This window comes from Lagopus leucura, unplaced genomic scaffold (assembly GCF_019238085.1).
Source record: "Lagopus leucura isolate 7727_CA_CO unplaced genomic scaffold, USGS_WTPT01 Super-Scaffold_100002, whole genome shotgun sequence".
NCBI lineage: Eukaryota > Metazoa > Chordata > Aves > Galliformes > Phasianidae > Lagopus > Lagopus leucura.
Window position 1 is genome coordinate 38,640,043 of NW_024962263.1, and position 20,671 is coordinate 38,660,713.

The 20,671-nt window shown below is 33.3% G+C and overlaps 1 protein-coding gene across 1 annotated transcript in view; it reads right to left on the reverse strand.

Annotated features, from left to right (window-relative positions):
* The window catches only part of LOC122179313 (cadherin-7), an 80,668-nt gene that overhangs the window by 21,420 nt on the left and 38,577 nt on the right, over positions 1-20,671 (reverse strand). The window contains exons 4-6 of the mRNA XM_042870091.1: positions 14,699-14,818; positions 11,808-11,975; positions 10,390-10,577 (exon numbers count right to left, since the gene is read on the reverse strand). Coding sequence (XP_042726025.1) covers positions 10,390-10,577; positions 11,808-11,975; positions 14,699-14,818 — 476 coding nt within the window. The remainder of the gene's footprint in view (positions 1-10,389; positions 10,578-11,807; positions 11,976-14,698; positions 14,819-20,671) is intronic.

Genomic DNA, 20,671 nt, shown 5'->3' on the forward strand with positions numbered 1-20,671 from the left:
TAATCATAAGATACTAAAATTATTTTTCATTACTGCATTAGTGTAGTTAAAAAAATGTTAAATTGGCTAAATAAAAAAAAAAAAGAAACAAACAAAAAAGTGGAAGATAATAGACTTGTGAATATTTGTGAGTTATATTTTGTTATAAAGATGATCAGGGGACTGGAGCACCTCCCCAATGAAGACAGACAGCTGAGGAAGCTGGGTTTGTTCAGCATGGAGAAAAAAAGGCTGCAGGGTGACCTCATTGCAGCCTTTCAGTACCTAAAGTACCTACAAAGAGGAGGGGAATCAACTCTTTGAAAGGGTAGATAACTGCAGGACAAGTGGAAATGGTTTTAAATTGAGGGAGAGGAAATTTAGGTTGGATGTCAGGGGGAAAATCTTTACAGAGAGAGTGGTGAGGTGCTGGAACAGGCTGCCCAGAGAGGCTGGGGATGCCCCATCCCTGGAGGTGTTCAAGGCCAGATTGGATAGGGCCCTGGGCATCCTGGTCTAGCATTGAATGTGGAGGTTGGTGGCCCTGCATGTGGTAGGGGGGTTGGAGATCCTTGAGGTGGATCCTTGATGATCCTTGAGGTCCCTTCCAACCCTGGCCATTTTGTGATTCTGTGATTCCATGCTTTTTTTGTTGCAGAAAAGTATGCATAGGATTTTTCAAGAACAACCTTTAGTTCCACTAAAATTTGTTCTAGTGAGTATTCCTCAGTGATGTAATGGGAAAGATAAATGTGTAAATTCTGCTTTGTGAATGAAACAAGATTTCTCTGAGTTAGTAGTAAAACATTCTGTGACTTCAGTGGGAATCAAATATTCCTTCATCATTTCAATGCTGTGAATGAATTATTTTTGTCTTACTCATATTTTCTTATAAGTATTAAGTACAATGTGCCATAGTAACCAGACATTAGAAATAAATATATTATTCACTGCTGAAAACACCTCACTGAAAACACTTTATTTTGATTTATTTTGTTTTTGCATTCATTGACATTAATTATCAACTATTTCTTCAAGTTCTGTACAAATCTGTAGAGATAATGTAGGAATCTATCAAACTACATTGCATATATGATAAGATTTTTAGAAGACACTTGAAGATTGTTTGTTTTATTTATTAAGCAAAATCTTTATAATTTGTTTCCACCTTTATTCCACTTTTATTTTCTTCAATTAATTTTGAGTTTCCTTTGGAATTAATGTTACATTAGAATTCCAAAATTATCCTCCAGCATTCATGGGATAACTGTGGTCTAGAAAACAGTACCATTACAAAAAATTTTTCAGAAACAAAAAATCTTTTACTTCACAGACACCGAAGGAAATTATTGAAGAAAAGCATCGTATTAATATGAAAAGAATTTACTTTGCATCTAGATTCTTAGTCTGTCAGCTTGCAGCAAATGCCTAGCTTAATATTTCTTTGCAATTGCAAATTAAGAACAGAAACAAAAGACCCAAGCATTTCAAAACTGCAGTCTGATTAGTCTACTGTCTTTTCAAACTAGATTTCTAAGTGCATAAGACAGATTAAAAAAGGGTTTCAACACTTCTGATCCTGAACAAATCATAAATATCTAAAATGGGCCTGAAAAATAATCTGACAGCCTCTGCAAAATATTCCTGCACTCATTCAGAGGAGTAGCAGAGGTGAAATACACATCTGCTGACCTACAAATTTGAGGGTCTAAGTTTTCCACCAAGTTACAGTAAAATAAATCCCAAATGAGCATCTTAAAGTCTGCGATTAAGCTGGCATTACAATACAGCTGTAAACAGCCTGTATTTAGAAATGAAAAATAGATTGCAATGCATCACACTTGGAAACTTTTATAAACTTCATGTGGCAGCAAAAATCTTTTCTGAACAGGAAAGTATATGATCTTCATTTCATGCAAGCGCTCACTTCCTGCATTAAGTATTCAGTTCTCCAAAAAGTGTTATGCTGTCTGAACGCTGGGCAGTACAGTTGATACAACTGGATACTGGTCAGTGTGTATTGCTACTGACATTATTTTGAATCTTAATCTTGGCTTTATATTTCAGATTTCAAAATATGAGCCATGGAACACACCTCACAGCCACAATGCAAACGTAATGTGATGTAGGCACTGGCGCAGGCTGCCTGGAGAAGTTGTGGATGCCCCATCCCTGAAGGCATTCAAGTCCAAGTTGGACTGGGACCAGGGCAGCCTGATCTGGTGGGTAGCTGCCCTGCCCACAGCAGCAGCTTGGGACTGAATGGCTTTCAGATCCCTTCTAACTCAAGCCATTCTATGATTCTATGTTAAGATGAAAAATCTCTCAGAAAATAATGCAAATGATATTGCCAGATGAACAGCAAAGTTAGGGAGAAGACAGACAGACGCACATGGAAATATTTTTTTTTTCTGTTACGGTGTTGTATGGACTACAGAAATTATGACCTGAAGAGTGTCATTCACAAAAGTCTGATATTTGTTGAATAAAAAAGCAGAATTTTTTAACAAATTATATAATTCAATTCAGAATTCAGTTTTGGAAATTGATTAATTGGCTGAGGGGTCAGTCTCAGGGGATTGTAGTAAATGGGGTTACATTAGGCTGACCTTTAGTTTAGGTGTTCAAATGAGTATGCATGTTGTACATGAGTCAGTAGTGTGCCCTGTCAGCCGAAAGTCGCAATTATACCCTGGGGTGCATCAGGCCCAGCACTTCCACCAGGTGAGGGGAGGGATTGACTTGCACTACTCTGTGTGCTTTGTAGCCTCACATCAAGCACAGCATGCAGTTTGGGTGCCACAATATAAGAAGGACTTAAAACTATTAGAGAGTGTCCAAAGGGGGGCGGAAAAGAAGGTGAAGGGCCCAGAGGGCAAGATGTATAAGAAATGGCCAAGGTCCCTTGGCTTTTTAAGCCCCGAGTAGAAGAGGCTGAGGGGAGGTTGAAGGGAGGCCCACAGCTTCTTATGAGAAGAGTGAGGGGCAGCACTGAGCTCTGCTCTCTGGTGACAGAGACAAGATCTGAGGGAACAGCATGGAGCTGTGACAGAGGAGGGCAAAGGTTCTGCATCTGAGGGTGGTGGGTGTGGGAACAGGCTGCCCAGGGCAGTGGTCATGGTCCCCAGCTGCCAGAATTCAAGAAGTGTTTAGGTGCTGCCCTCAGACATAAGGTTTGATTTTGGGGTGGACTTGTATAGAGCCAAGAGCTGGTGTTGTTGATTACCAGTTAGGGATGTTCTATGATTCTATGATTCTCTCTGACACGGCAGACAGAAAACTCTGTGGCAACTTAATTTTCATTAGAAACTGTTGGGTTTTAAATAAATAAATAAATAAACATACAAGTGATTAGCCCAGTTTATACTCTACTCTTCATACTGCTTATTTTTCTATACATATATTAATATGTACTGTTGCACACCTTCTATTTTTAATCTTTCCATGATGCTTTGAGTAGCCTGATACAACTGATTAGTACTATAGAAAAGTTGAAACTTTGTCATGACACCTAAATATTCTAAACTTCAGCATGTTTTCCACTGAATAAAAAGAAGGACCTATTGTTGTTACTTTCTGTTAAAAAGGAAAAAAACAACCACAAAAAACAAATAACAAAGACCTATCCAGTGTATGCCAAGTTATAAGGCAAAATAAGTAGTGATTTTTCTACTTAAATATTCCTACATACATCACATATCTTGTGACTCCAAGATTCAACATAACAGTATCACAAAACTTTGCCTATTCTGGGGATTGTTATATTTTCAAGTTACTATTTTGACTTTGAAGTTGCATACACTGTAGAAGGGAAGGCTAACTTATTTCCATTAATCACTGATATCTGTTAAAATCTGACAGTTTAAATTACAGCAATACTTAATCAAACATGTGGAATTAATGAAGATGGAGACAAGACAGCTTCTTATGACATATTAATGTCAACATCACTGTTACTTAAGAAAAAATAATGATGAAAAAATTGAATTTGATACAAAGTATGTGTAGAGCATAATTTTGTTAAACTAAGCACAATTATGAAGAAATTATTTAAATGAAAATTTTGCACATGTTCTTATGTTTCTGTATCGATTTCAAAAGACTAAACGAGATATTTAGTGTTTTAATTAAAAATCATAAAATCATTTCTTTTCCATGTGGGCATTTAACGTAAGTTTTACATATCCATTTAAACCATTATGTTTCACATATTTGAGTGGAATCTCGCATTTGTAGGGACTAAGGAGAATACATTCATTGGAAAAGATGAAAAACGAATGATGTTGATGTTTAACACGCCTGCTTACTCAGGGCAATTTTTACCTTCTCTAAGTTAGCCATATAAATTATTATATTCTCAAAATTATCATACATTGCTTACTGTGAGCAGAAGTCCTTCTAGGGAAGAAATCACCTCATCTACTTACTGTCTGTTTTTCAGCAGCCAGTAGAAAATGAATCTCAATAGCTGAAAGAAGTAAACATCTGCTTTCAGTAATATGAATCCTACCCTTGAATTCCCTTATATCAGGTACCTAAAGCTGCTGACAGTTTATGAAATTGTAAAAGTTCTTTGTTAGTGGAAAACAAACAAAGAAAAAAAAAATCTGATGTACTCATATGTGATATGAAACTATTGCTGCTTAGAAGAGGTAGAGAATGTAAGGGCAAGGTCGCATCATCACATGATAGAAGATTATAAATTGCAACACTATTATTTTCTCCTTAGTTCTTTACAGTAGAATTTATTTACTGTTAGTTTTTTTTAGTTTTTCCTGTGGAATGTGATAGTGACCATAAATCTGAAGTCATCATCCTCAGTCTACTCCAATAAGATACAAATCTCAGATTCTATGATTCATAGAAAAGTACCAAGCTTTGATGCATATTCCAGTTCATGAAAATAAACAAAATTTCTAAGACATGGTGAGTGTGCAAATTTTCTTGATCTGAAGGAAATCTTTCAACAAATCATGCACAATACAATGAAGATATTATGTACTACAGACTAAAAGACTGATGATATGAATTGAGAAGTTCTTTTTTTTTTTTTTTCCTTTCTCTTATCCAGTTATTACTAATGCTTTTTATTTAGTAAGCAACTTTCAACTAGCCTGCAGACTATACTGTTATAATTTCCATTTAAAACAAAAGCATAGATTCCAGTAATGGAGTACCAAGTCAGCAGCTTACAAATCACTACATCACTGTGGAAGGCTGAAAGGACAATGTATATATATCAGTTCTTCAGTACTCTGACTAGATCCTCACAGCTTCGTTAATATCTGTGCATTAATGTTAACTGATTAGGTCCTGTGCGGGACCATTTATCTTTCTCTCAACTGCAGGCTTGTGTTCTTGTGTTTACTTTCTTTCTGTCTGTCTTTTTCTTCAAAGAGGTAAGAATTTTTTCCTATGTGAAGGAAATTACAAAACAAGTTATCTATATTTCAGAGACTGGATATGAAGTTATCTTTCATAGGAAACCTATTTTTGTAATGTTCATTTTTTACTGTATGGTAACTTTTTAATAATGTACTTTACAGAGGTGAAAATCCCATTTTTAAGTCTAGTGGAGGTTTTATATTGAAAACTGCGGTACATCAAACAAATGCACATTATATTTCAAAGGAACCATGGTAGGCTCAAGTTCTTACACTGTAAACTCTGATATAGAATTGAAAGCAAATTTTTTACCTGGAAAAAAAAAAAGAGAAATGTTAACACTAACAGAAAGATAGCTTTTCAGTCAAAGGCTTACACATAAAAACCTCATTTTTATAATTGCCATTATTACTCTTAAAATAACGTCAGATTGTAGAATAATATCTATATCTCTATTTCTATGAGAAAGTACTTGCAAAACTTATTTTCACATTTTTCTAGATTACATTCAAATGGTTTGGTGATAGTGATAGTAGAGCCATGTATTTGGGGAAGAAATGAAGATAAAGTGAGCAATAACAATACAGTGGGAAATCTTCATGCTTGTCATTTGCTACAGTAAGACAAGACAGCTCTCAGCAGAGCCTTCAGACTTTTTTCAATGAAGTTCTCCATAAAATTTCTCTATAGGCTTCAAACAGCTTGAATCAGATATTATATCCTTTCAAAAACTTCCACATGATAGGTATAATAAAAAAATACCATGCAGCCTTTTGCTCTTTTAAGTTATTATTATCATACTTGAAGCACCAAGTAACCGATAAAGGTGTTGGAGTATGCATATTGTATATCAGATTTTATCTTAAGATATTTTGCAACTCAGCTATTATTATTACTGAAGACTAACCGTAGACTGCAAGTTTGTGAATGAAGTTGAAACCATACATATATGATGTCTCTCTCAGTACACTATTTTTAGGAGTAAAGCTGTGGAAGTTCTATATGGTCTGTATATTAATTTGCTGAGTAATGAAGCCAAAAATCCCTTTATTTCTCTTATGAACAGGATTCTTTAAACAGTCAACAAGAACTCATTTTGAACTTGTATACACATAGTTTTACAAGGACACTATAAAATTTGTTACATTATTCATTTCCATAAATGTTTCTTCAGTTCTAAGTGTGTTACAGTAAAGACCGATCAAATCCATTAAAAAAAAATAAAATAAAATCTATTATCTTCTGAAAAATTCCTTCCAAAAACTCTCATCACTGTGGAATGATATACTATTCACATGCAAAAGATCTGCATCCTTACAAACAGAGTATTTATAGTAGAATGAGAATTACAAATGAAATCATAGGAAGGAATTAATCCTACTTTACAGATGGAAAATTGAGTCTCATTGTAAATGAGGATAAAATTTTCAAATACTTTTGTAGAATATAAATATCCAGTTCCATTTCAGAAGCTGTGAGAGATTTTTTTCCAAAAGATCATCTAATATTGATGTTCTTCTAAATCCTCTTTTATGGTAATTTAGGCACCTAACTGAGCTTTACTTAGGAATTCACTAAAGTGTGCTTGTGTGTACTGAGTTGGGGTTTGAAGAGGAAGAAATAATTTGGAGTTAGAGAATAACCAAGCTGTTACATTATTTGCAACATCAGAACTCTAGCATGGAATATGAGTAGGTGACATATTTAGATTGCTCTGTACAGAAGAAAAGTAAAGTAGGAGCTTATGTTTCATTTGACAAGTCTGAAGATTTTGCTTATTATTATTTTTATTAATATTATGTATTATTGTATTTGATATGCCCTCCTAGATACATGTTAGATAAATTATTTGCATGTGAAGTCAGTTAATGAATTTTGTTATATACTACAGTGCAAGTTAGACATTATATATTTAATTACATTAACACAAGTAAAATTGTTCAATACTTTTTTTTTTTAATGAAAGCAGAATAAAATACATATTTCAATGAATATCAGTGTTAGAATAAAAAAATATATGCTTGTTTTTCCTGTCTTTTGGTATTTTAAAGTCTCAGAGTCTTTGGGGTACAGAGGAAAAATGTATGCAAATGCACATGAATGAATAAATAGATAAACCTATTCAAACTGCATTCATAAACTTTCTCAACCTTCACTCCAAAAACCTATAGTCATTAATTAGTTAAATTAGTCAAATTAGTCAAGACATTACAGACAAGTAATTTTGGGAAATTCCTAGATATTTGATCTTTTATATTATCCCTGTCATTGATACCTGTCTTTTTCAAACTTGTTGAATTTTTTTACCTTCTATACATAAATGCATGCATTGCAGTTTTTGCTGATCCTTGGGTATTTTTCATTTAATATTTCTTCCACTCGGAGCACAAAGAATCCCGATTTTCTCACAGAATTCTTAAATCTTAACATATTTTTTAACAATTTTTTTTTTCTCCTTACATGTTAAAATAAAAACTTAATTTGTAGTGTGGGAGTCCACTTTTCAAATAGTTTCAAAATGGTTATCCTAGGAACAGAGCATAAAATCTTCAGCTTGTGTGTGAAGCTCTGATAAACAATTGCTAAACATCCTCCACAACACCCAGCACAAAAGTGGATGGAGTATTGCCTTTGTATGCTCAGTCATACTTACTTTGTTTTGGATGTGTGGCCTTTGTGTATGTGATTGCAGCAAAAGTATGCAAAGTTAAAGAGCATATTTGCTTTTAGAACCGAAGTATACCTTTTCAGAAGTCTTTCTGCTTGATGCGAATTGAGAAAATATTATCTGACTGCATAGACATGCACAAGTTTAAAATGATAGGCACACATTTGGAGGCTGAGTTGTTTCTCAGTGTCTCAGCTGAATTAAGGGGTATGAAAAGGAAAGAACAAATGGCTCTCAGAAGTGTTCAGAACTTCCTGTGCCAGGTAGTAAAATGTTTACACAGTTATCATGCTACGGTTTCTTCCCTCATTCCTTACTAAAAAGCTCACATCATCATGCAAGGATCATGTCTGCTTGACTCTGTCAGGCTAGCCTTTGTAGCTGAAGCCCATTTAACATATGAACACTCATTAATGGTATTCCATGTGCCTGTCCTCAAGAGGAGAAGCTGCAGTTTTTTGTGGCTACTTCTTTCTTCCCTTGCAGTCGACTCTCTGTACTATTTTATTTACAAGGTTAATAGGAAAGATCTTTCATCCTTGAGCAAGGTATTTAAGTTCCCTGGAATCCAAATAGAGACCTAATAGCATCTAGAGATTTGGGAGGTGCCCTTCAGCATGAGGATTTATGTTTGAATACAACAGGGGTAATGTATTTAATAATGGTAGGAAAATGAGAGAAAATTTGTAATGTTGCAAAGAAAAAATTCTGAATTATTTTGTCAAATCACAGCAGCATTTACTAGGTTTAAATATTATTTGCAAACCTTGGGCTTTTCTTTCGGTCAAAAATTGCAGTCAGGTAGCCATATCATAGGCAAATTCTTTTCACAAACACTCAGTACTGAAACAATCATTTCAGTTCCCTAATGAAAGTGATTATAGAAATAATAAATGACAATTATTTTTCTGCTGGACAATTATTGGTGCACTAGAATTAAGAGAGTCCCAGAAAAAGCATTGGTGACTACAACTATAGATTGAAAATTAAAATGTTTTTATAAGCTCCCAAACTAGTCTGCTGACAATCCCAACTGTCTGTGTTGCTTTCTGTGATACCGATAAACACCCTCCCTCTCGGGTGGCCATAACACTTCCAGATCTTTCCTCAAAAATCTTAAAATGAACAAGTTGAAGTATCCACACTGAGTTCGGCTGTTGTACAAAGAATGGATTAATTTTTCATCACTTGTATTTCAAATGCGCTAAGAAGGAATTAGCAGTCTGCAAGAAGACTCAGACAATTGCTTTTCCCTTGAAAAAAATGATTTATATTACATTTATTAGAGCCTGTCAAAATTGCTGAATGTCCTGCATTTTCACTGACATCTACAGATGGTTACCAGCTCTCAGCTGGTGTTCACGGCATCAGAGAATTAGCCCGTTACTATGCCACATCATGCAGTATTAACTTATTTCAAGGAAGATGTGGTACTGAAATTTTATATTACTTTAGAAAGATATTGGTACTTTGGAAGGAAAAAAAAAAGAAAATTGTTGCATGAAATTTGCAAAGATTAAAGAGTAACTCTGTAAGAAATATTATCCAAATAATCAAACAAACTGTAAGAATAGGTGTTTGTTCAGGAATATACTAATTCTAAAATACTAAATCAGTCTTATATTTTACAGGATATTAAATAACTTAGGAGAGATAGGACCATGTACTTTTAGCATTGCCAGTGATAAATATTCACAACGTGCTCTTCTGTGCAAGATTTTCTTTTTTTGTTTTATCATTCTCCTCAAAACTAAAATTTTCTGCCAAAATATTTCAGTCCACACTTATTTTAAAAAAGGATACCATTTAAAATGTGTTGCAGAAATGCAAAAAAACTGAGTTTTAATATTTTTATGTAAACACGGTTTTTCTTTTTAAATTGTTAGTTACTTAACTGCACATATAGAAAGCTAAAAGGAAAATATTTGTTTTAATATTTTGGGGCTGCGGATTAATATAGGAAATAAAATATTTTCTTACAAAACAGCTAGTCTTACCAATAAATAAATATTGATAATACTGCATATCTCCTGTACAGAACATGATTAATCAAAGAGAATTTTTTGTTTCTTAAAGTTATGCTTTGGATTCATTTTGAATTCTGACCTTACGTTTCTACTGTAAGACATACATTTTTCTTTAATGTAAAAAGAAATGAGAGAAAATTTGAGATTTCTATTTGTGCTGGAGAATTTTTAAAAACCAAGAAACAAACAAATATAAACCCCAATAAAACAAACAAACAAACAGAAAAAACAGCAACAAAAAAATCACAACAATTTTCACACGTACCTTCACATTTCCTTCCCTTATCTTGCCCAGCTTCAAACATAATCAGTCAGAAAATTCAGACTTACCTTCTGGATTGTGATGATTCCCTCCTGGGTGTCTTTGTCTACAGAAATTTTGAATACTCCCAAACCATCACCATCTACAATCTTATACTCCATTTCAGCATTGGGTCCCACATCTGCATCGGCAGCTTTTATTCTGGCCACTACAGATGCCACAGGTAAAGATTCTGGGACATTATACTGATATGATCCTGCGAAATTCAGAAATATAACAAATTCAGAGATTTCTGAGTCTGTAAGCTAAAATGTAATCTATATTCATGCAACTGAATATTTACTCAGGCTACCAGAAAATGTGTTTCAGTTTACAATATGATTTTTTAAATTTCTTTTCTAGGTTTTTGTTATGATGGTTTTTTTTTTTTTCTTCTATGAGAGAGAAATCCAAGACAAAGATGCATAAATTTTATTTAACACTTAGTCATACAAATGCCTGCAATTTTCCAAGGTAAACAATGCAACTTGTTTTCCACAAATAAAGGAAATAAAGCAAATATATTAAGTAAAATTGGTACAAAGCCTTATCATCTTATAAATCTACATCTTGATTAGGGAGCTTACACTCCTAATATGACTAGAAACCAAGGTACAATCATTTCTTTAAAAGTAAAGTCACCACCTGCAATCTTGAATATTCCAGTATTTTCATTCAAATATAAAACCATATATATGCTGTCAAAAAGATATCTGCAGTCAAAAGGCAATAATATCTTCACTTTCAAAAACAACTTCTGTTATTCTATCATTGTTTCAAATTCTTAGTGGCAGGAAGTCTGGTTTATATCATTGGAGTTGAGTAGAGTTAATATATTCCGCCATTACTTTAACTTAATTTTGTGAGGACTTTATAAGATAGTGTAAATTAAAAAATAATAATAAAATAAAAATCATACCAGACATAATGTTACTTATAAACAGTTATGACATTACAACTGTGTATTCCCTTCTTTGCTTGGGATGATAGCCACTTTGGTTAGAGATAGTTGAGGGAAGATGACTTTACAGATCTGCAGTTTCTTAGGAAACTCCATGCACAAGATAAATCCTGCTGAAGTGACAAAGGAAGGACTAACAGTTAAGTAAGAAATTGTTCATTCTGAAGTCCAGCTGACAAAAGATAGAAAAGTTTTAAGGTGTTTATTTTTTGTCCTCTTATTTGTAGTGAAGAAGCAAAGTACATCAATAAATGCACCTGCTCTATATAACTTCATTTCAACTGATCTGAAATAGGTAAAGAAAAAAGATTTTTCCAAAGTAGTAGTAGTAGCTGTAGCAATAATAATAATAACAATAGAACTTGCTCTGAGAGATTTTCAAATATTTAATAAGGAAGTCAAGTATTTCTGTTCTCTTTAGGTATAACATAAAAAGTAAAGGAAATAGCAATGTTTAGAAATAATGCTACAATTCATGTAACTTACGTCGTGGGAAGCGGGGTGGGTTGTCATTAACATCAGTCAGAGTGACAGTTACTGATGTTGTTCCTGATAAACCACCATTTTGCCCAACCATGTCCTTTGCTTGAATAACTAGCAGATATTGGTCCTTGGCTTCTCTATCCATATTTGGAAGGGCAGTTTTGATAATACCTGCAGCAATACAAGCTATGTCAATAGTTGCAGAAGTAAATACATTAATGTGAAAACTGAGTTTGACCCTAAAAGGTAACAGCAGACCAATGACTGCAAAAAGGGAGGAAATAACTTCAACTCTGATATTACAATATTTTACTAGGAAATAAACTGCTATGCTACAAGCTTACTTTAAGTAGTCCAAAAACAGCGTGTTTTAGTTTGTAGTACATTCTTTGGGTCCACGACCATGTTTACTTCTCCTTGAACTATAGTTATTTGCATGACACTTCCTTTCCTGGAAGATGTACTCTTCTGTGTTTGATTTCCCATTGTCTTACAGCTAAGAACAGAATATTCTGTACTCATTTTTAAGATTTCAAGTTCAAAATTATTTCACAGTGTCTTGAATAGTCATTCACCACATTAAGACTTACTAATATTGATATCATGCCACACTTTGCATATATATGAAATTACCTTATTTCACCAAATATTTGCTTAATAAATAACTATTTTGAAAACATTAATGTAATTAAGATGTCCTGATTTATTAAAGGAAATACTGTAGTATCTGTAGTATTTTTTTAATATCCATTTGATAATCTGCATACAATTTGTAATTATTTGATTTGAAATGTAAACTTAAAGAAAGATCCATGCTTCATTCTTTCAGTTCAGTTGATATAGATCAGAAAATAAATATTGCTATTCAAAATGTGATGACTTTATGAATATTTCATGCCTGGCACATAGTGGAACTGCTAGCTCTGATTTCCAGAGAGGCAGCTACATACTCCAACAGCATTCAGTGTCAGCAGTAAAGGAAACATAAACAATCTAAATAAAGGAGAGGCACACTAGGGCACATAACTCTTCATCTGATATTTGCTGAATGTTTAGTCACAGTTTTATTTCTTTCTTCCCTTCTGAATTCAGGACTTGCCATGGGCTGAAACATTTACTTCACAGATATTCTGGCATTATTTCACCTATTTGACAAGACTTTTAAAAACACAATTAACATACAATTTCATAAGTTTATTATCTCTACATTAGTTTACCTAGCCCGTTTGTTTTTCTATTACATTTAAATTGCCAAGCAATGATAACCAACCATTTGGGAGCTAATTATCACGCATAAAGGAAATTTGAGTACAACATCAAAATGAAAATGTATGAAAACATTTCAGTCTCAATTCTTAAAGAATTCTTAAAGAAAAAGGAGAGACAAAAAAAAAGCCTACTATACACCATATCTGTTGGAGAAAAAGAAAGTACTATATAATCCTGTAGAGGATGAACCTTTTCATGAATATATGGAGGTTTATAAATATATGAATGCATAGATATGTTAATGTTTTGATACCACTGATTTCTGCAAGTTTAGGTGCTGTTAAATAGAGTGTGACGTTTTAGTCATAACATTAGGATTCAGACCTGTTACCCAGCAGTTCTTTTTGTTTCATTGGTTGATTTTTAAATGACAAATAGGGTAAATATTCTGTTTCTCTTTTGCTGTGGCTTATCCATCTCTGAAATGCAGATTATAATTTTCCTCCATGTAGGAGACTGAAATTAAGCAAATTGATTTTTTTTTTTTTTTAAACACTGTGCGAAATGATGCTGTAAAATCATCAAGCCACAGAATCATATTATTTGGAAAAGTCCTTTAGAATCACGAAGTCCAGCTATCAACCTGACCTACTGATTCCCATCAGAAAACCACATTTCACATAGCCACAGCTTTTTAAATATCACAGTCTTTTAAATACCTCAGGGGCAGGCACTCTACCACTTTCCTGGGCAGCCCATTCCAGTGCTTGATCATCCTCTACATGAGGAAATTCTTCCTGATACCCAATCTAGATCTCCCCTGGTGTAACTTCACTTATCACTGAAAAAAGGGACAGATGCTTTCCTTGCTACAACTTTCTTTTATTTGGTTACAGAGACAGAGGAGTTCTCCCCTCAGTCTCTTATTCTCCAAACAAAACATCCCCAATTCCCTCAGTAGTTCCTTATATGTCGTGTTTTCTAGTCCTTTTACCAGCTTTGATGCTCTGTCTGCATGTGCTTGAGCAACTCAAAGTCCTTTTTGTAGTGAGGGTTCCACAACTGAACAAAATATACAACAGGAAGGACAATGTTTGTTAAAACTGAGGAATAAGGACTGCATTTTCCTATGGCTAGCAATATTCACAAAATTTATAAAAATAATAATTAAAAAAATGCTTCAAAAATGATGTTTTGAAAGTAGCAGTAAAATAGTGTGTCAAATGAGAATGGGAAGTACTATGCTTTAATGCTCAAACTGATGAAGAAAAGATATATTTTCCACAACAAAACTCTATTTTAAAAAGAAAAATGAAGAGTCAGTCATGGCATAAATCTATAGTGTAGGAAATCTGATGAGAAGGTGATATTTGTACATTTACAGAACAATCTGAAAATAAAACATATTCACAGCATCTTCAATTTTTTATTGTTCAGAAATACTGCAATAGACAGTAGATCAGTGAGCTAGAAGATTGACAAGGAGATAAAAATTTCCATTCAAAAAATGTAAGCTTATCACATAACTAGTGTGATTTTTAAAATCTACTCAGAAATACAAAAGAGCAACAAAGCTCTACTGTATTCAATTAACCAAGAGACTACACTAACAAGTTCCCAGCATGTTTTAATGCACTTTTTCTACTTTCTCAGCATTACGGTAAAGAGAATTTGTAGAAAATTACCTGTCTTTGGTTCCACAGAAAAGTAAGGTTGTCCTTGCAATATGCTGTAAACCACTCGGGCACTATTGCCATAAGTAGGATCATCAGCATCAGTGGCTGTCACTTGAACCACAGAGGTACCTGCAAATATTTAAGAAACTATCGTACATATAAAATCCACACATCCAAACTATATTCAACATACAGTGCCAACATACAACTGGAACAGTGTGAGGAGTGTGAGGTGTCTTTTGCATAAATAGTCTTTTTTTTTCTGCAATTCAGCCTGAAAAATAAGGTCCTATTTGTAAACCAGTAGTTTCAGTTATTTGGACTTCCCAAATGTTCTCTGTCTTTAAGCGATAAAGCCCATATCACTCAGTAGCTCACTTCTTTATTTCTGAGTTTAGTTAATGGAGAATATGTGAGAGAAATGAAACGTTCTTAATAATGACAATGTCTGAAATATGTCTAAGTATTAAATATTGACTTCCCTTTTAAGTCAACATATTAAAATTATAAATGATAAGCAGCTAGAGATTAAAATATAACACATATGTATGCATTGTATCTTTTAATATTAGACACCTATATATAATTTTATCCTACAAAATTAGTTACACTTATATACAAGAGAAAACTAAAGAGTTTATATTTCAGCTAAGACAGACAACAAACATCTGAGAGTTCCCACTAAATTCCTTTAAAAACTATTCACTTCACACTGTATCTGCAATGTTTTAGTACTATTTCTGGTAATCATCTGCCATATAATGTATCTAAAAGAACTGTCTATATGTTAACAGGAATTAGTAAGAAAAGATGTTTATCTGCTTAGCAAAAGGTGTATATTTCTGAGAATCTCGTTCAAGATCCACCTCCTATGTGTTGTATTCTCCTTGTCAGTTCCCATTTTTTTATTTTTCTTCACTGTTTCCATGATGTATGCTGAGAGCAGAATAAGACAACACTTGGGAGCCAGGGCCTTGGCCATGGTCACCATCTTTTGATAGGCAGAAAGGATTATTATTTCTCACTGGCAGATTGTCTGGAACATTGAGACCTTCCACTCAACACCTTAGGGAACCATTTGGAGGTTAAGTTGCAAATTAATATTACAGCAATTTGGCAGATGCCCTCTTCAGCAGAGGATCAAATTCCCTGTTAAACAGGATTTAGTGAAAAGATTAGAGAACAGTATTTGTCACAGAGAGTGATCATTTTCCAACTGAAAACAGTTTTTCACATAAATATGAGAGCAACAAATCCAGAAATTACTCTTCAACAAGAAGCTGTACTAATAAGTGACCAGGGTGAATTTTACAGAAGTTGCACTCTGATCTGTTTTATTTGGACATATTCAGGAAAGATTCGGGAAAAATTCTTAAATCTTTTATGTCTTATATAGTTTGTGCATCATCCATTTTCCTCATCTTTTCTGTCCTCAGGTCAGTAGAAAATTGTAAATGGATTTTGGGACAAGGCTGAAGGTTTGGAAAAAGAGAGGAATAAATGAGACCCTTTATAAAATAGTACAGATAAGAAAGGATGAGACCTGCTGGGATGAATTCTGACCAAAAGTCATCCTTCATAAGATAAATTTATTCACTTAAGTTATGACCTAACTAACCCACGTGTGTGACCTCTTTTCCTGTAGTGTCAATGACAAAGTATTATGATTGCAATTCTATCTCAAATTCTATTTTTATTTCTTGTGGACGATAATATTTTTGAACAGAGAATGTTACTCTCAGTCTGAAATTTTACATTAAATAGATGGGAAGTTTAAAAAGAAAACTGTTAGTTAATCCATCAAGTCATTTATCTGTTACAGGACACTTAAAATACATCAGTGTTATGTTCACAAATAACTAAGAGTTTTGATTCTGTACATCAAACTGATTTTACAGATTGCTCTGTAATGCAATTTCATACTGAGATCTATTTTAAACTTTCCAGTCTCTCAAGCTTTTGAGTAGAAGGATATAATAATGAGTATTTGACACCTTGTACTCTTTGACAAAGCCAGGCTTAACACATTTGCAAAGTGTCTAAATCCTGCCAGTGAAGCTTACCGTGTGTGCAAATATAAGAAAAGTACTTATAAACCTCACAGACAGTTATGCATTTACTCCTTGCTCTTGCCTCCTTCAAGAACTTCAAACCAATACAAGATGAAAGCAATTACAGGCTCTGCAGTCTCAACACGGAAATTTTGGAAATCCTGCAAGCTTAGAAAGGCTTGTTCACTGTAAGAATCTACTGATGTAGCAAAGACTCTACCATTTGTGAGACACACAAAAGCCAGTGTCTGAATCTAATTGACTCTGTCTTAAACTGAAGATTTACCCATTCAAACACATATATCCTCTAGAAACAAAAACAAACAAACAAGTAAACAAAAAAAAATTAGGCAGAAATTCTAATGCCAAATCTTTCTGCACTCATCCTATTTGACTGTAATCAACAATAGAAAATGATGATACTTATCTACTTCCTTTGTACTAATTACTTTTTCTTTAATCTCATAGAAGAAAAAGAACTTTTAAAACAGCTACTGTTATCATTATTTCTTTACTCTTTTTTTCTCAAAAAATTTGAGTTTCCATAAGTTCTATGTTTAGTGGGAGATTTTTGCACAAAATATTTTTAAAAGAATATGCAGGCTAACAAAGGTTCTTTAACTATGTGAATAAAGCTACATGTAGGAAAATCAGTTGCAAGGAAATATAATGAACTGAAAGATCAACAGTAAAGATTTCCAGATATTTATAGAGAAAGAGGATGTCTTTTGAAGAATAAGCATTCTTTCAGAGAATCATCATTGCAAAACAGAGACGTCCTAATTTTTCTAGTAATAGACTGATCCTAAATTCAAATCTTAATTTTCTTTAAAGAAAGAGTAACCAAGAAAACTATATGGATACTATTGATAGTCAGTAAATTTATGAGTTAAGGAAAAATGATCAGTTGCATCACAGTTCCAAATACAAAATCATTTTTCAAAAGGATAGTTCATGCTCCTCAATTAAATTGTTTTCTTCTTTACTCCTGGATGTTTTCCCTAATCTTACAACCCAGGTGGTCATCTATCATGTAAGTGTCCAGCCTTAAGACTCAGAGGTACCATTTGGCAGTCCACATACAGGACCAAACCTTTTTTCCATCCAGCAAACTCTCTAATCTAGTAAACCTTGTTTACTGCAGCTGGGCTGAGGTGTAAACAGAACACCAACCCTACCCTTAATAAACTGTTATAGCCTGTAGCTTCACAACTTCAACTTAAAATATTTGTTAGAGTTTGCATATCTGACACAGGCCAAAAAGATAAATAGGGTCAATTCATTGAAAAATAGTTTATTTTCCTCTCAGCTGTGGATTTCTCCACAATTGTCTATCTACGTCTTAGTAGCAAAGCTAGAATATCACTTAATTAAAATGAATTCTACTTGAAACCATTTCATAAACTTTTTCATCAATGGCAGCAAATACTGAGGAGAAAATCTGTGCTGCTAATCAAAGGGTGTTCCATTTAGTTTTTTTTATTGATGATTGCTATAACAAACTGGCTTTTTGGTGGCTGGCATACATTTCCATTTTTCCAGAAATTTTAAGCTGTCATTTTTAACCTAAACTTTAACACATATTAGTAGATATCAAAGAATCACAATTATTTGACAACTACTTTGGTTATGACATTAGGGCAAAAGGAAGGGAAAACTTTTTGTGGAGAGGACCTTTAATTTAGAATGATATTTGTACTTTAATTTACCTAAGTCAAGATACACAGATGTTTTGGACATGTTGGAGATAGCGACCTTTTCTGTGATAGGGATAAATAAAGGCAAGATAAGAGGGTTCATTTTATTTTGAGTTACCAATTCTTCAAATGGACCAGCATTACATCTCTGAGTTTATTATTTTAGAAACAGTGTTTAAAAAAATCTTACTATTATAGTGCGTGACATTTGATCAAAGTTTTAAATAGGTCTGTATAAGAAATGTATGTAACTTCAGTTTTTAACATTTAAGGGAAAATTAGCTTGCCAGGTTTTTGAAATGCTAATTTTTGAAATTATGCACTCCCTTACAATTGAATTATAAAGTTGAATAATGTAACCACATTAAAAAATTAAATATAAGCCTTTAAATACAGCCAGTTAGTAAAGACATTGACTAATAGAAGTTAATGATGTATGGTGCTCAAAACACTTCTATGTTGTCGCCACATTTTTGAGTGATATCAGCTACTACTAGAAGTATTAAACACCATTACTATGAAAGTATCCATAATATTTCCTTAATATCTATATGCAATTGTCCAGCCATGTTTTAATCTACACTGTGTGGCATTTCTTGCTTCAGCTTCTGGCATTCATTCAGATCTCAAGCAATTATACCTATAAAGCATTTCCACTCAAGAAGCACAAAACAGGGGATAATGGATTTTGAGGCAGGCTTTATGCTCAATCCTTCCTCCCCTTTCCCACAGCCTTTTTAGTCTTCCTTTACTCACAGATAAAGCCCAACGTCAGAAAAACTGAAACAGATGTTTCTGAATGTAGAGCAACAGTCTCAACTGGACACTGGTACCAAAGACTTAGTATGATGTAGAGGTTTTCTCTTTTCTTTCCCTTCCTTATCTTTCCTTTTTTTCTTTGTTTTAAATATATATTAAGTATTTCAATCCATCTCTATCGAGTATAATAAATTTAGCAAGAAAGACAGTATTTCTCTTGTTGAGAAATAAGTAAAGCTCATATGTGTGGAGAGTCTTGAAAATTAAAAAAGACAAAGCTATGTTTGGTGTTGAATTTTTATTTCTAGTTATTATCAAGACAAACGTGTGTGTCTCACATCAGCTATTTTTGTGTGTAACATAACAAGGACTCTCCCCTTTTAAGTATAATTTGCAACTTTTTTTTTTGTTTGTTTGTTTGAAATATAATGCTGTCAGATTTTTTAAGTAAAAGGAATTTTAAAAAATCCACAAAGATCTTCAGAAAAGTTGTATCTTTTAGGTTCTTGCTATGTACTGTAAAAAGGTATTTACTCTTTTCTGGATAATCAGTATAGTTGGACCTGACCCAAACATAATTTTAACCTGACCTGAAGTCATTTCAAATAATAAAAAAGATTGACCTCAATTAGCCCTAGATAATATCCTAAAATATTTGTGAAATGTAATACAGAATCATTTTACTTCCATAACTGCCCTTTTGGTTAAAGGTTATGATTCTCCAATCTTTATGGTTAATTTGGGTTCATAATCCTGTGATCTCTTTCATTTTGTTTAATATCCAATTAAAAATCCTTGTGGATGCTATAATTTCATATTAAATAAAAGATAATTTCTCCTTAAAATTGCATGAATGCTGTAGCTGATTAATTAAAAATTGTATTATATGAATAAACTATGAATCTATGTGACTATGTAAGACAAGTGCCTCACAAGAACTTCACAGTAATCCCTAATTTAGAAATCAGTAGTTGTGTGATACAAACAGTGAAGTTGTTTAAATTGTAGAGTCACAAAGTTTGGTCAGATGAAAATGCCCTTGGTCAACACAGATTTAGACATGCACTGTCAAAATCTGTGTTGACTAAGGGCAGTTTCATCTGCAGTTTCATCACTTACAGTTAGCAGTAATTTTGCAGTGTTCCACCTAAGCTGAATATATATTTGATAATGCAGTCCACATGAGACAGACTTTCTTTCAGTCATTTATACAGTACAGATTTGGCAAAATGTGCAAAACTAGCTCCCTTTAAAACAGTCCTTATTTTCTCCAATGCAAACTACACGTTACAGCACAGATTTGTGCGTGTAGGTAAACCTCAGATATTTATAGGAGTTTTTCATATGTCACTATATGTGTACAGGAGAGAGTTAACTAATCCAGGAAGGATACGTAGAAATATTATTCCTTAGAGAACTAAACAAAGCTGTAAAATACTAATTATTTATGTATTCTATAGCTCAGTTAATCAAAT